Here is a 15,770-nt window from a genome sequence, read left to right on the forward strand (position 1 = left end):
CCCTCTCACAACTCTCAGAGGGGAGCACGGAGAAGAGGGCCCGGCTCGAACACATGGCCGCATACCACTGCTCACCATCATCAACACTCTTGACGCATCTGTGAATGAGCGGCAGAGGACAAAAGGGATCACTGCTGCAGAGCCAACAGAGAGAGTGACCACCATGACCTCATGGGTCAGCTGGGAGCCAGGAATGAAAAGACTCCAAGCAACCCCCGCCCAGCACACACACACACACACACACACACACACACAGTCTTGGACCCTTGGACAACTGAAGCCGCCATGGGAATATGGAAGCGTGGAAGAGGGGGAATCAGCAGTTGTCTGCAGGAGCTGAAAGAAAGCGGTTGTGTTTGGAATTTTGGGTCATGCCTTTCTCCGCACATTCCTCACTATTCGCCCAATAATAAACTGCGTCAGAGCCGATACAACGGCCTCCATTCTGGATACCTCGCACCACAAAAAGCCTCAAACCATCCCAAACCACACACTAACCTCTGAAACTTGGGTGATAACATTCTGAAATGGAGGAAAAGTTGAAAGATTACTAAATTTAACAGTACCACATGGAAAAAGGTCACATCTCCGCTGGGAAAATTACAAACAGATTGTGTGTACACTCGAGTTTGGGAGATACGATTCCCACAGACAGTTGTGGCTTGAGGAACAAAACAGCTTTTCTTGCAAGTTCTGCACAAAATAACGCTCCGTATTTTATTTTAAGGAGCTGTGACGTAGGCAGAAAACATAAAACAGAATCAATCCGAATGATCTAAAGCCGATATCAAATTTTAAAAATGTTGCGTTGCACAAACCCATTCGTAACAAGGCATTTATTCAGCTGTCAAAATAAAATTCTTGCATGCAGTAAAGACTGAAAAATGCTTCATTCTGTACATAAACCAAACATGTTAAAATAAATAAATAACTTAAAAGAACAAAACAAATAAAAACAAAAGTTATGTACAGCTGCAAAACACTGAAAGCTACTGAATGTAGCCAAATGTTCATTGGTCTACCAATTCAAACAAGGAGAGGTGCAACTGTAGAGCCTTTACACTTTGGTCTCAATTTCTTCACTCTTTAGGACTGCTTGCTCTGTTTTCTTTGGCAGTTTAGTTTCACAGTCACTGGTGCTTTAAGTCTTTAAAGTGAGCAGCTCCGTTTGCTGCTCACAGTTTGCTCTCCTCCTCCTCCAGCGGTCGGTTCAGACCGGGGATGAATTTGAGGAGGCGCCTGCGGAAGCTCTTCTGTTTGGGCTTCCTCTGCAGTGAGTTGAATCCTCCCTGCTTCTCGCCCGAGGTCGCCGACGACGACGTGGATCCTCTCATGTAGCTGCGTGTGCTGGCGCTGCGGGTCAGCTGCGTTTTGGCCGTCGTGAAGAGCTCGCTGGCCGGCCGGAGACGCTGCTGCCTCAGCGGCTGCTGCTGTTCTTTCTTTTTGTCCGCACCGCCGCTGTCTGAGTCCGCGCTGCCGTCTGCTTGGTACAGGCAGGTCTGGTAGAGGGGGTCGTCCTCAGTGGCTGTGCTGAGAAAGCTGGCGCTGCTGCTGGTGCTGCCGGTGCTGCGGAGGGCTCTCTGAGCGGCGGGGCTGGGAGCGCCAAGGCTGCCGTACACGCCTGCTGACTCCAGGGACTCGTACACTGCAGCATCGCTCATTACTATTCCTGCAGGAAAGAAGGGCAGAGTTAGGATAGTGGACTACCACAAGCGTAACTGAGTTATGTCACTGAACACACAAGCATACAGGAAACTGTTCAAATTTGTGCTGAGAACTGGGCTTTTCTTGGTTTTATGTGTATTTTTTTTTATGTCGGTGACTGTATGATGTCCGCTTTGTCTGCCGTGAATACCAATCGCCTCCGCCCAAAGTATTTTATACATCTACAAGCATGTAAAATAAGTGTTGACGCGGAGTGGATCATCCAGGTAAAACAAAGTCAACTGAATTGAACCGACAGGACACATAATATTCCGGGCAACCTACCATGAACAAGCCTCTGCTCCTGCACCATCAGCGACCGATATTCATCCCATTTCTCGTGAAGGGTTTGCTAAAAAAAGGAAGACACGTGTGCGTTAAATGATTGCAGCAAAAAAACCCACCATTAGCAGTTTTCAGCTAGTTTATAACAGAGATGATCTGGCCCACACCGGAGGCGCATTGACTAAAAAATGCTAAATGACTTATTGTGTCAAGGGGATTATTCTCAAAAATCATGACAGTATGTGTGACACAGAAAAACTCCATCGACAAAGAACAGGACTTACAGGCTAAAACTAACAGGAAGATGACAAGTGAGAAGGTGTTCCCGAATACCACGAACTGACATGCAAACTATTATGAATATGATTTTATCAGTGGTTGTCATGGTGATTTAGGTAGTCCTGTTTCAGTCAAGTGTTTTTGAGTCCATAACTGTACTCATAACATCTGCCAACATTTTCATCTAACGCACGTCGAAAGCAGCGGCAGGTTGATCTTTAAAATGTTGGATTAGTGTCTCAGAAAGCGGCTGTGTTGCAGTGGATTAGAGCGGGACAGCTGCTGTAATCTCGGGGGGAAAAAACTCGCTCGCTCGAGCCACTTCACAGGCAGCTTTTTTAAACAGCCATGAGTTAAGAATGTCTGCAGCGATCGGCGAGCCTGCAGGAGAAACTGCTGATGCAACAGGTGGTGCTGCTGGGGAGACAGGTGTGGAGGAAGGGGGAAGCGGTGTCTATATCTGGCATTTAAACATAAAGTGTGTGTGTGAGGCTGCTCGACACACAACCAGGCTGACTCACTGCTGACAAACAGTGAAAAGCTGCTGCGGCAACACTAAAAAGAAAAAACCCACCTTCAGATACTGCAGCCGGGCCTCCAGCTCTGCTTTTCGGATTGAGTCACTGTAAACCGTCTCCAGCCTTTAAGTGAAAAACCAGAAGGCAATAGAGCTAATAAGTGTAACAGGAAGCATTTATAAAAACTACATGGGCAGAAAATAGTGATCTTAAAAAAAAAAAAGAAAAACAACCATATAAAAGGCTCTTTTCATAAGACAGTGCTGGAATTGGTCTGGTGTCAAATGTTTTATATGAGACACGGGTGGGGCGGATAAGGAACATTTACAATTTCCACTCAGACACATCCTTTGAATCACGTGTGTGTGTGTGTGTGTGTGTGTGTGTGTGTGTGTGTGTGTGTGCGTGCTATGAAAACAAGGAACTTATGCAGCTCGTTTTCACTCTAGCTGTTTATACCGAACCACGTTGTAAGTATAATTTGATGATGTCAGTCCTTAAAATCTGTGTGTGCGCTGCCACTCTGATGCGGTTCACCTCACCTCACCTCACCTCACCTCACTTTTTCAGCAAGGTAAGGGTTCTCTTACAGCTCACAGGCGGGGCCTCGCTAACTGTACTTCTACTCTTTAACAAGTCAGGGAAAGAGGGTGAGGAAGAGACCAGGGTTCCAATTAAACATCCACTCAGCAAACTGACAGAAATTAAATCCTAAAAAAAAGACTGGGGTTTTTTTTTTTTAGCTCTTTTGATGATTTTTTCTCTTTTAGTCTACGAAATGTAACAAAGTTTTCAGAAAACCTGATATCTTCAACTTTCTTACTTCGTCCAACCAGTTAACGATTGTTTTCATTATTGATTAATCTGCCAATGGCGTTCTTGACTAATTGATTAATCGCTTGCTCTATAAAATGTCAGAAAATCGTAAAAAAAAAAAAAAAAATGCTCTTCACAATCTCCTAGAGCCTAAGTTGACGACTTGAAATCTTGAAATTAGTCTTCGGTCCGACCAATAATCTAAAACCCAAAGATATTCAGTTTGTTATGAGCCAAGCTGGAGCCAAGAGAATGTTTGGGTTTTTCGTTTGAGCTAAACCAGTGGTTGTCAAACTTTTTATGTCATGCTCCCCTTTGAAAGTCAATTAAAAAAAAAGCCCCAAACCACATAAAACACTTTAACTTTAACTTTTACTGATCATTAACAACACTGGGGAAACTTGTAACCAAGCTTTATTGAGTTTTATTGAAAGAACAATACCCTCATCTTCCTCTCATGTTACTGGGGAGTTACGGTTGATGAAAATAAGACTTTGAGGCGTCTCCCTTGTAATTCACATATCATGTCGCCCTCTGAATAAATCTTTCTAAAACGAGCTCTGACTGATAGCCTTGTTAGCACCAGAGCACTGTTATTTGGTCTTTGTTCCCACACGAGTTGGATTCTTGCAGCTTTAGAAGCTCTTCACCACTTGGCTACAGCTTTACACCTCCCAGTTTGGGAACCACTGAGTTGAGCAGTTAATCGATTATCAAAAATTGCTGATTTTCTCTCAAAGCAACTAACTGTTTCACTTCTATAACAAATTTAACAGATTTACTGATTAATCAAAAAAGCCTGACATACGCTAACAGCAGTGTTTCTTTTTTCTTGAACCTTTACATTTTAAAACATCTGTTGCTGTTGCTTTCCGTGAGCCTGTGTACCTCAGTGTGTTGCCGCAGGCCCTGATGAGCTGAACGATCTCTTTGTGCCGAAATCCCTCCACGGAGGCCTCGTTCACACTTGCGATGGTGTCCCCTGCAGACACACGCATACACACAAACACAACACGTGTGTTAACCAGCAGCCGTCTCGTCAATATGCGCTTCAGTCCTCTGTGGCTTTAAATAACTGCAAGCTGCAGCCAAATGAGGCTTGTTTGATTCTAAATGAAACCTTGACACATGTGCAACGCAAATGTGGGCGGCCATGTATGTGCAGTCGTGGCAGACAGCTCCTCATTGAACTGCAGTCACCTCATGTGAGAATGAACTTTATTTCAATGTGACAAAGCCACACAACTAATGATTACTTTTGTTATCGATTATTTTTGTCATCGATGAATCTGCCGATTAATTGCCCATCAGAATTTCCCAGAGCACATGGTGACACCATTAAACATATTTTTTTTTTGTCTGACCAACTGTCCGCAACCAAAAATGTTCGATTTACTATAGTGTAAGACCAAGAAAAGCAGCAAGTTCTCACGTTTGTCAACATGGAACCATCACATTTTTGTCACTTTTGCTTGAGAAATGACACAAACGATTAATAGGTTATCAAAATAGATGAGGATTAAATTGCAATGGACTAATCGTGCAGCTTTACCATACAGTCTCTCTTTGTTTATCTCTGAGAGTCACAAAGTTTCAATTCGCACTCAATGGTCTTATTGGTTGTGGTGCGGACTCTCACGCGAGACGGTGACCTTTGTGAGGTTTCAGCACAAAGCCCATTTTCCCCCTTTCAAAAACGTCGCCTAATCTGCTCCATGAGATGAAGTCATTGTTTTCGCAGAGAGACACAGGGAACAATGGAGCAGGCATGTGAGGAATGTAGGAAGTGAAACTGAAGTGACATACGCAGGGTGGACGAAGCAAGGAGGCGGCAACGTCTTTTCTGACACGGCGACTGAGACGCAACGCGGAGAGCGGCCAGCTTGTGACTGAGCCGTCACGAGATTGAAATCCAGGGACCATTTATAGAGTTGAGGACTGCTGCAGTGCTCTTTAGCATGACATCGAGGACAGAGCTGCTTCTACTCATCTCACTCTTACAAATATTTTCTTGTAAATGTTTCCTCGTCCGAAAATCGTTGACCCTCTCCCTATAGAGACATAACTGTACATTTTGCCGTATTAACACACTGTTTCCATCTTTGAGCAAGTTAAAAAAAAAAAAAAAAAGGACCAAAAAGGAAGCAAGACATGCGTGTGCCAAATAAAAACATCACGTCCTATAAATCTGGCATTTGTGAGGGTGTCTTTGCTTTACTCCATCTGGCACGCTGGTGAGAGGAGCTGGCAAGTAGATGTTGGGGGAAATAGCTGCTCAGCAACTTGTTTGTTGACTGGAAAATGAGTGGGTGCACAGTCATGTTTGTACTTCTCTAAACAGCCGGCTGAAACTCCTGGGTGATTTTGTTGACGTACGGTACACAAGTTTCAGCTGGCAAACACAAGAGAAGGATGAGCTGAACCAAAACCTCCCGCCTTGCTCACTTCCCCCTCGCGAGTAATTCAAGTATTTTCCAGGTTATTTCAGGCTTAGATACAGCACAAGTAAAAAGAGAAATACAAACACACAGACTCACCAACTATGAGTCCCGCTTGCTGGGCCGGGCTATCGCCATGCACCTTACACACAAACGTACACATCTCCACCGAGTTTTGGTCCTGACGGTGGAGGCCGTAAGTCTGAAAGAGAGAGAGCAAAAAAACACTGAACAAAAGAAAATGAAAAGGCCTTATATATATGCCTTCTCTCCTTCCTTATTTTTGATGTGTCGGAATTGTCTTACAAAATGTGACTGATGTCAGCAGTTTTGAAATAACGCGGCGCTTCGATGCAACACCGACGAACCACCGAGCGACATGCCGAGGAAGCCGTGACGGAAAAAGCGGGAAACCAGATCCTATCGCCGAACGTGCCGAGCTGTGGCACAAGCGAGCGAAGTAAGAGGTTTGTTGCTCTCGTTTGTTTAAACAAAAACCGCGGGGGGACTTTTAAAGCTGCTGCTCTCACAAAACCCATGAGGAAACAGCATTTGACCTCATTAAATGCTGAGAACTGCTTTCGTAACTATTTGAAATCTTTCAGAAATACGTCAGAAGGCTCCAGTGTTGGAAAGTAACCAAGTACTTTTACTTAAGTGCTGCACTTGTAGAATTTTCAAATACTTGTAATTTACTCGAGTGTATTTTGTTTTATGCTTCGTCATGCTTGTACTGCACTACATTTCAGAGGGAAGTATTGTACTTGTTACTTCACTACATATATTTGAAAGCTACGGTTACTAGTTACTTTACGGATCAAGATTTTACATGCAAAATATGATAAGAATTTGAGAATTAGACCTGCAACAAACAGTTTCTTCCTTGTCGATTAATTTGATGACCAGTTTCTTAATTAATCGATGAATAATCTGGTCTATTAAACTTCTAATAGTAGTGAGGTCTTGAAATTTTTTTGTTTTGTGTGACCAACGGTTCAAAACCCAAAGATATTCTGTTTATAACGATATAAAACAGAGAAAAGCAGCAAATGTGAGAGCCGATGGCATTTCATTGAAAAATTGTGACCAATCATTATTGGTAAAATAGTTGTCGATTATACTTATAATAATAATATTAATCATAAAACTAATAATAATACCACCTAGGTGCTTTGATACACACAACACGTAACACTTTGAATGCAGAACTTTAACTTGGAGTAGAGTATTTTTATACTGTAGTATTTAGTACTTTTTACTAAAGTAAATGATCTGAGTACTTCCTCCACCACTGGAAGGCTTTTACATTTTTATTGTCTTAGCAAAAGCATTTGTTACTTCCGCATGTACAGCATTTGCATCAGCTTCACTGTTGCAGTCACCGCAGTCTCTCTGCGGAAGGTCACAGATAGACCTGCGGCTTGTCACACGACTATCAGTCAGTCAACGTGAGCCCGAAACTCGGCAAACAGGTCACGAGACAGACAGAGGGACATGTGTCACGTAAAAAAAAAAAAAGAAATCACACACTAGTTATCGAGCTTTCCATCTCTGCCAGTCAACTGTTCCTATTTAAACATGGATCCAACTTGGATGAATTTGTCTTATGGAAATTTGCAATGATTCAGATCTGCCCGTGTCAGAGCCTGCCGCTGCTTCAACGTGAGCTTCCTACTCAGCAGCCTGGAAGATAAACATAAAAACCATGCAAATATCACTGAAACGCAAATATCACATTTACATGTTGGCTCCTCGGCTCACCTTTAGTTTCAACATAACAGACACTGAGGGACGAAAAAAGCACCACGAGCACGCGAGACTCCAAACTCATCTCAGGCTTTTTTCTGCTGACCGTCAAACTGGCCCTCATGATCTCACTTCCTTCTGGCCACAGCCAGGCAGGAAGGGTGGGAGCCTCCAACAAAGCCTTAAATAGAACAATTCGTCTTTTCCACGATGCAGTATTTCACTTCCAGAAACTTTTAACTGACCACCAAAGCATTATAATATCCACATTATTGTAAACAGACTGAGGCAATGATTAAATTAGCATTTCATCGTGGCCGTGAAAACTATTTAAGGAATGGGGCCTGTACGACAGAGGCCGACTTTGTACGGCAGCACTTCAGGGAGACATGGGCGAGAGAGATCAGAGAGATACTGAGGTCAAATGTGCGAAGCTGCTCCCTGCTGAACGGGACGAGAGTAAAGCAGGTATTACATGGGAAGCGTGTGAGTAAACCACAGGGTTCAAAGCACAGACGCTGGGGAGAGAAAAAAAAAACCAAACCAAAACAAAAACAAGAACATCTCCTCTTCTCTCGAGTCATGGGACTAACATCAACGAGTTATTTGACAGATGCGTGACCCGCACCCCCACCGGCCCGGGCAAACGCTTCGGATTATGAGATTTGCAGGACAAGATGTACACCCTTCAGTGGCCCGAGTCTCATCTGTTGACAGAGCCGTGGTCGATCAGGAAAATCCTGTTAAATGGCACCCACCCTACCCCACTGCTGATCCTCTTACCTGGATCTCAAAACCAAACGTCTCCTCTTCGTTTTTCTCCAGGACCACCACCTTCCTGGAAAAGAGAAAAAGATTTTGAACATTTTTTCAGTTGAACTAGCTTTTTTTTTTTTTAAATACCCTGCAGGTATCACAACTTTTTTCCTCCTAGAATCCGAGTCTTCCTGTAAAATTAATGTGAGCTGTGCGATTTATCCTCTGAGAAGGTTTTCCATCATCTCTGCACAGAGGAAACTTTCAGATAGAGCTACAGCGATCAGCTGACTAATCGATTGGTCAATCAACAGAAAAAAATATTTTGATCATTTATTAAGGGCTGCAACTAAGGATTATGTCCATTATCGATTAATCTTCCAGTTATTTATTTTCTCGATTATTTCTTTTAGTCTATATAATGTCAGAAAAGAGCAGGAAATGTCAGTGACAAGGTCCAACGTGTCTTCAAATGTCTTGTTTTGTCCAACCAACAGACTAAAACTCCTAATCTTCTGTTTGATGACAGAAGACTAAGAAAAGCAAATATTCACATCTAAGAAGCTGGAACCAGCGATTTTTAAAAAACTATTTATCCTTTAAAAAAATGTTTTTAAACATTTATCAAAAACTGGGAGATACATTTTAAATTGATTAATCATTTCATTCACCTTTCAAGCAAAAATGACAAATATTTGATGGTTGCAGGTTCTCAAATGTTAAGACTTTTCACTGTCTTACATTATTATAAATTGAATTTTAAGGGGGTTGAGCTGCTGCTAGGACAAAAAAAAAAGCCATCTGAAGAGTTCCAGGACATTGTTACGGGCGTTTTTCACCGTTTTCTGATGTTTTATAGACCAAACGATTAATTGATTAATCGAGAAAATAACCGGCTGATCATTTGATAGTGAAAGTAATGCTCTGGGATATACGCATGGAATTTCCTTGAAAAAGAACCTAAAACTTCACATTGTCATAACAGAATTAAAGCTAAAAACTATGGGATTTCACAGCCTACCCATTAGAATTTCGACTGATGGCAACTACGATATTTAAAGACTCTAAAGAAATGATCTGTAAAAGCAGCATTTTTGTCCATAAAATCCAAAATGTAAGACCAATATTAGAGAAAGTAAACATGATGTTTATAACCAACTCTGGATTCCCCTCTTCCATGTGTGTCCTTAACTGAATTCCATAACGAGATGCTCGCTGCACAGGACCCCTGTGTCCAGCAACGTTGGGACACAGGAACCGCCAGACTGAGGCGTCAACACAAGATTTTGCCTCAGCAAAATACATCAAATTCATGACAAACCTAAAAGAGGTATCACATGTCTGCCATCATTAAGGGTCACTGTTTGAACGAGGGGGCCTTTCACTCTGAGATGAGGCTGCTCACGTGCAATTGTTTTTAAAAGATCAGCGTAAAGATAGAAGGAGGGAGAGAGAGAGAGAAAAAAAAAGGATGACGTTCAAGGATAAATGTCAGCGACTGGTGAGGGAGACTGTACCTTTGTGGTTCTGGTGACTGTGTTAGGGGTTTCCACTTCTGCAGCCCACCACCCTGAAAGGAGAAGACGAAACAGGACGTGGAGCGTGTCAGACACCTGCGTGAAGTTTATGCACCATTACTCATGAGGGCAACCCCCCCCCCTCCCTCCCAAAACATTTCCTGGACACACCTACTGTACACAACCGCGCACCGACCGCTCCACCGGTCACCGGTGTCGAGGCCACGAGCGCGTGCCGTGTTTGTATTTTTAAGTCGCTGGGCCATCGTGCCAGCGCAGAAGCGTTGGCACTGGAACCAGAAATACACGTCTGGGTGCTCTTTGTTTACGTCACGCAGTCACAACATCAGTAGAAAAACCGCAGAGCACCTAATTTTAGCTTTAGTTCCAAAACCAAATCGGCTGCCCTCAAGCTCCCCAACGGCTCTGATATTCTAGAGCATCTAGAGCAGTTCGCAAAGAATTCCAGCCTGTTAAAGAAACAAATGAGACATACTGTAGTGGTGAACACTTCAGCCACAATAACCGCATTGAGTGAAGACCCGAGTCAACGGCAGGTCAGGACCCTGCCCCACCGGAGTGTGTAAACAAGGAAGGTATCTGACCACAAGGCTCAACTAAAATCACTTACATCAATCCACCTCTGTTCGGACGCCATCATTTCAAATGCTGCTCCTATGAAGGGCTGCTTTGTGCCGCAGCCTCTCTGGGTAGTAAAATGTTGCTTTTCTTTATGCCCCAACACTTACAGAATTGTCCTGTGCCCGGTCTCAATGAGCGCATTTATTCCCAAATAGCCGCGGAGAGCGACGGGGGTGGCTCGAGCAATATCCCCGTCCCTGTGTGTGCACAATGCACTGTTGTGGCCCCCTCAGTCCAGCTACTGAGCACTTGTAGTATGCAGGTTTGTGCAAAACCGTGCCTCTCCTTACAGCACACCTCCACACGTGTCTGTTTTGAACTAGTTTCCAACTGGGGTCTCCCCCTTTTGCCAGCAAAACTCCAGAGGAAATAAAAATTACAGATTTTAGACAACTGAGCTTTGTGAGAGACAGGGCAGCAAGGAAAATGTGTCCATTTACCCACTAGCCACGCAAACCTTTAACCAGTATTATGCCACATCAGCTACAGCCGGTGTCATTGTTGACCATCAGAGGAGGCGGCTGTCAGTCTCGGAAACTGTCCCCCAGTTGAGGCTTAACTAATCCGAGCTAAAGTGTGGTTACCGGGTCGAAACGATCCGGTTAGAAATGATCGCAAACGACTGATTTTTGATGACTTTGAGGAAGTCGCCCTCGGTGCGCTCTTATTTTGGAATAAGGACAACATTTGGAGAGTGAGGAGCCAAGGAGCCAAGTGTTCAGCAAAGAGAGCTCAGTAGTCTACTGAACTAAGTAACCAGTGATTTTATGGAGAAACTCCAACTTGCCATTGACTGGTCGGTTCCAACCTGAGCTTATGATGGAATTAAATTTCATAAATCTTAACATTGAAACGACAACTTTCCAATCAAAAGGTTAAAGGGACCTTATGACAGGAAGGTTGGTCTTTTGACATCGATCTTTTAGAGCCACAGACTTTTGATTGAGTTTTAATCTCTTTCTGCTCATACCCGTTGTTGTTTGTTTGATTTCACAATAAACTGGGACCGGAAATCGCGATATTTGCAGCACCGTCTCTGCTACGTTACACGTTCTTGTCTAAAACGGTCCTGGCAACATTCTTCATCCCCCCCGCCCCTGGAGGACAGGGGCCACCTGTATCTGGAAAAAGGGGCTCACTTTTTTTGTTTGGCCTTGAGGGATTCGTTGCCCCCAAGTTAAAAACAAAACAAAACAAAACAAACCCATCATCATTTCAATCTGCTGACCTCCACGCATGAAGGACTGGACCCTGGTGTACCCTGACACAGAGTCCAATCAGATTCAGGGTGTGCGTGGTCCACCCTTGCCCCTGGATGGGCTTCTGCTGTCGACTCCCACGGAGATGCCCTGTGCAGATAAACCGTCCAGTTTGTGTCCAGTTTGTCCTACATGTTGGTCTGACAAAAACACCACACATCCGAGCAGACTCTCTCCCAGAGAGAAACCAGAACTTCCTCTAGGAAGATTTTTCCTGTTGCATATGAGTGGATAAACTGTTCACGGGCTCTCGGGCCGTACCTACAAATTCTCTCTCCTCCTATCACCGCGTGTGATAATCATAGAGGGCGCTTTTATTTACTTTATTCGGCTGAGCTGGTCCCCGGACAAAACCTTTTGAAGGCGAGAATCCGCATCCCCGAACCCAGAAATGCAGAAACAGGACTGGACTTGAGTTGATGCTACTAAAGCAAACAAAGTCGACTTAAGTCACTCGGCCCCTCTTGGGGTTGATAAGCTTGACACTAAGCAGGTCTAAGTGCCCGGTGTGAACAGCCGGACCTTGGAAAGCATAGAACAACTTTTAAGGTGGTTTGAATGAAAATACCGGGAGCTTCGGTCCACAGGACCCAGTGAATGAGGACACGGGGCTGGAAACGGGCCGAACCGTTGTCCCCTGCAGGTAAACTCAGTCCCTGCACTGATGCCACAAAGTCTTGAAATGAAAATGAACTTTCTTGTTCTTTTTTTTTTTTTTTTTTTACCTTTTTGAAGTTCCTGGGCAGCGTCCCACCGGAGTAAGCCAGGGTCCGGTAGTTGTAGACCTCCGTCGAGCTGGTCGGTAAGTCCGCGGTCGTCCGACAGCTGTCGGACTTCGACGAAGGGAAATAAATGTCGTTGTCTTGAGATGCGGGTCCGGTCTCCGGCCCGCTGGAGTTCACTTTTTTGAGCCTCCTGAAAGTCATGTTGGGTTCACATGCGGCGCCGACGGAGTTTGTTGAAAGTAAAAGTTTAAATAACAACAATATCGGGATGAAACGAACCGTGCCGTTGTCGTCCGGCGGAGGGCGAGACCGGCCGGGGGAGATGCTGACCGAGCTGTGAGCCTCAACGTGGAGCCACCTACAATTTCACCTCGGTGTTTCTTGTGAATAGACCGGGGGCGGGGACTTCGGCGAGACGGACACGGACGGGGACCAATGGCGGCGCGGGCGCGCGTCCCTTCTCTGCTGCCTTCAGGTACACCTCGGACATTCATTACGGGCCGTAAACACGGCGAAAACAAACAAACAAACAAACAAAAATAGTGTTGTTTTTTCTTTTTTCTTTTTTTTTTGGAAATTAGCAGTTGAATCAAGAGTGAAGTAAGGGAGGATCATTAAAAACAAAATAGCACAACTTTTATCCATGTACTGAATTCATCAGTAAATATAAACATATTTATTTGGTCTGACTTGTCTTTACTTTGGCCTATTGTCATATACATGTATCAGAATACATGGTTCTGCTTTTATCTGTTAAATCCAATAACAGTATAAGTGATGACTGTAGAAACCTCCATTGTCTGCGAGGAAAATATCATATTCACATACCGAGAACAGCTAATGATGTGTTAGTTAATTTTAGACTTGTGTCAGCTGATGTGGAAAAATGTTATGCATCCCGTTGGCAATCTCCAAAATCGAAAAGCCCCAAAAATCTGCTACCGTTCTGGAAAACACTCTGAACTGCATTTGATTGAATCTGTTCTGTCAGATTTTATGTAGTTTTTTTTAATTTTGATTTTGATTTGAATTTCTTTGACCTTGTTAGAAATGGCCGCCACTGTTTTGCACACAACCAAAACACATTTAACCAAACAACAAAACAAATATAAACATTTATCACATCACACGTCTGTCACTTATTGGTATTTTTACTTCTGTGATCCATCTTGTTATATTGTCCTCGCCTTATAATTTGACTATGTAACTGTGATATATGTGTAAAAAAATGTGTCCGTCATCCCCGTGCTTTAGTTCATTAATAAAGATGTCTAAAAAAAGTTGAGCCAAGGGGGAGAGAAATCACACAAGGCATGTAATCAATGCAGAGCTGAGACGATTAGTCGATTAATCAGTTAGTCAATCAACTCTTTCGATAAATGATTCATCAATTTAGTCATTTTTCAAGCAAAAGAAGTGAAAAATACTACAGATATATAGAAGGATTAGCTGCTTATCTTTGAGATGTATCACGTATAATAGCCAGCCTCCAAAATGTGAAGATTTTTTTGCTTTTCTCTATTTTATATTACTGTAAACTTAATATCTCTAGGTCTTGCCCCCGCTGCTTGGAGAAAACAAGACGTCGGAAGACATCACCTTGGGATCTAAGAAACTGTGATGGACATTTTTCAGTTTTATCTCCAATTTATTTAAAGAAAAATTATCAGCACATTGATTGTTAAAGAAAATAGTTGCCTAAGTCAACGTTAATGTTAGGGCGAGAATTAACTTGCCCTAGTTCAGTCAATAGCTGTGCACCAGTCCTGCATTACCGTAGGAACCTTCATTCATTGACCTGGAGGACTTTTGCGTGAGTGGCTGTGGTCTCAAATAGGATTCAAGTTTTGATTTATTCTCATTAGTGATGTTATAATATAAACTTAATACGTGGGTAGCTATTCCTCTCATAGCTCCATATATTCAGCACACCAGTCATCCTCTATGGAGCAGACCCTGATATTAAATCCTAGCTTAAATTTTAGTCCCCCTCCACCCAAAACACGTGATTTTGGTTATTCTAGTTTTCCACTAGACAGCTGTTTTTAAATGAGTGTAGTTTTAAATTAGTTTATTAAATTATTTGTAGTGTGATGTAGAAATTTGAAACTTCCTGGACATATACACCGGGAACGCACCTTTAGGGAATTAAGAGACATCTTGTTTCTAGCATTTAAACTTTGGAAATGAAAGAAATTTGCTTTTTTTTTTTTAAGATTCTGGATTTTTTCAGTGAGTGAGAAGAAGTTAGAAGAGTTAGAAGGAGATGATTGAACATTTATTTGTTTAAAATTCATACAAGACAAATTATTTTAAAAAGGAGACTTTTTTTTTTTTTTTGGTCTTCAAACATGTCCTGGTGTAACTTCACTGAAACTGAGCTGTCCTTTGGCACATATGTGCCATAGCACTTAAAATTGGTAGCTTACTTCATATGCAAACAGTTGTGTAGATAACTCTGACCAGCAGCTGTTGGCAAAGTTTTCCAAACATTTGCGATCAAGTCAGTTGTCGTGATTTGTCCCGACAGCATTTGATTGCAGCATTTGTTGCTGGCAGACCATCCATTAACGTAAAGCTTGAAGTATTTTTATTGCTCAGAAATACCGCGCAGGAGGAAATCTGAGAAGTATCTTAGATGAGAAAAACTAGGTACAGATCTGCTCTCTGATAACAAAAAGATGAAGTTGTAAAATGAAAAATAAAGTCCAACAGACAGGAGGAGAAGACAGTTATTTTGGGTCAGTGGACCTGATCCTGTTGCAGCCATCTATGGCCACAGACTAAAAAGTAGATGACGCCCCCTTGTGGTAGAAAAACCAACCACATACGGAATGAAGCATTAGTTGTGTAGGCAAATACTGTTTTAAAAAAATATTACACACTCTGAATCCCAGACGATTTATTAAAATCCATCTTTACACAGTATGTTATTTCAGACTTTTGACATCTACATCCTCCAGATATACTAAAATGATATGACTGAAGCATTAAATAAGGACTATATATGTTTAAACAGGTTCGAACCAGTAGTTTCAAATCCAACTCATCACAATTTACAAGTTAGAAGTGACCATATCTTAGC

At 42.8% G+C, this 15,770-nt stretch overlaps 1 protein-coding gene across 1 annotated transcript; it reads right to left on the reverse strand.

Moving 5' to 3' along the window:
* Nucleotides 1-821: 821 nt before the first annotated feature.
* Nucleotides 822-13,072, reverse strand: tamalin (trafficking regulator and scaffold protein tamalin). Its single transcript, XM_040153504.1, has 8 exons — nt 12,686-13,072; nt 10,060-10,112; nt 8,570-8,624; nt 6,140-6,242; nt 4,491-4,584; nt 2,843-2,909; nt 1,990-2,056; nt 822-1,669 (listed from the first exon to the last, which is right to left on the reverse strand). Exons 1-8 carry the CDS (start codon nt 12,884-12,886, stop codon nt 1,176-1,178), a joined length of 1,134 nt encoding a protein of 377 aa, XP_040009438.1. The 5' UTR covers nt 12,887-13,072; the 3' UTR covers nt 822-1,175.
* Between the last annotated feature and the right edge of the window lie 2,698 nt (nt 13,073-15,770).

The sequence above is a fragment of the Xiphias gladius genome, chromosome 18 (assembly GCF_016859285.1).
Source record: "Xiphias gladius isolate SHS-SW01 ecotype Sanya breed wild chromosome 18, ASM1685928v1, whole genome shotgun sequence".
In the NCBI taxonomy this organism is placed as follows: Eukaryota; Metazoa; Chordata; class Actinopteri; order Istiophoriformes; family Xiphiidae; genus Xiphias; species Xiphias gladius.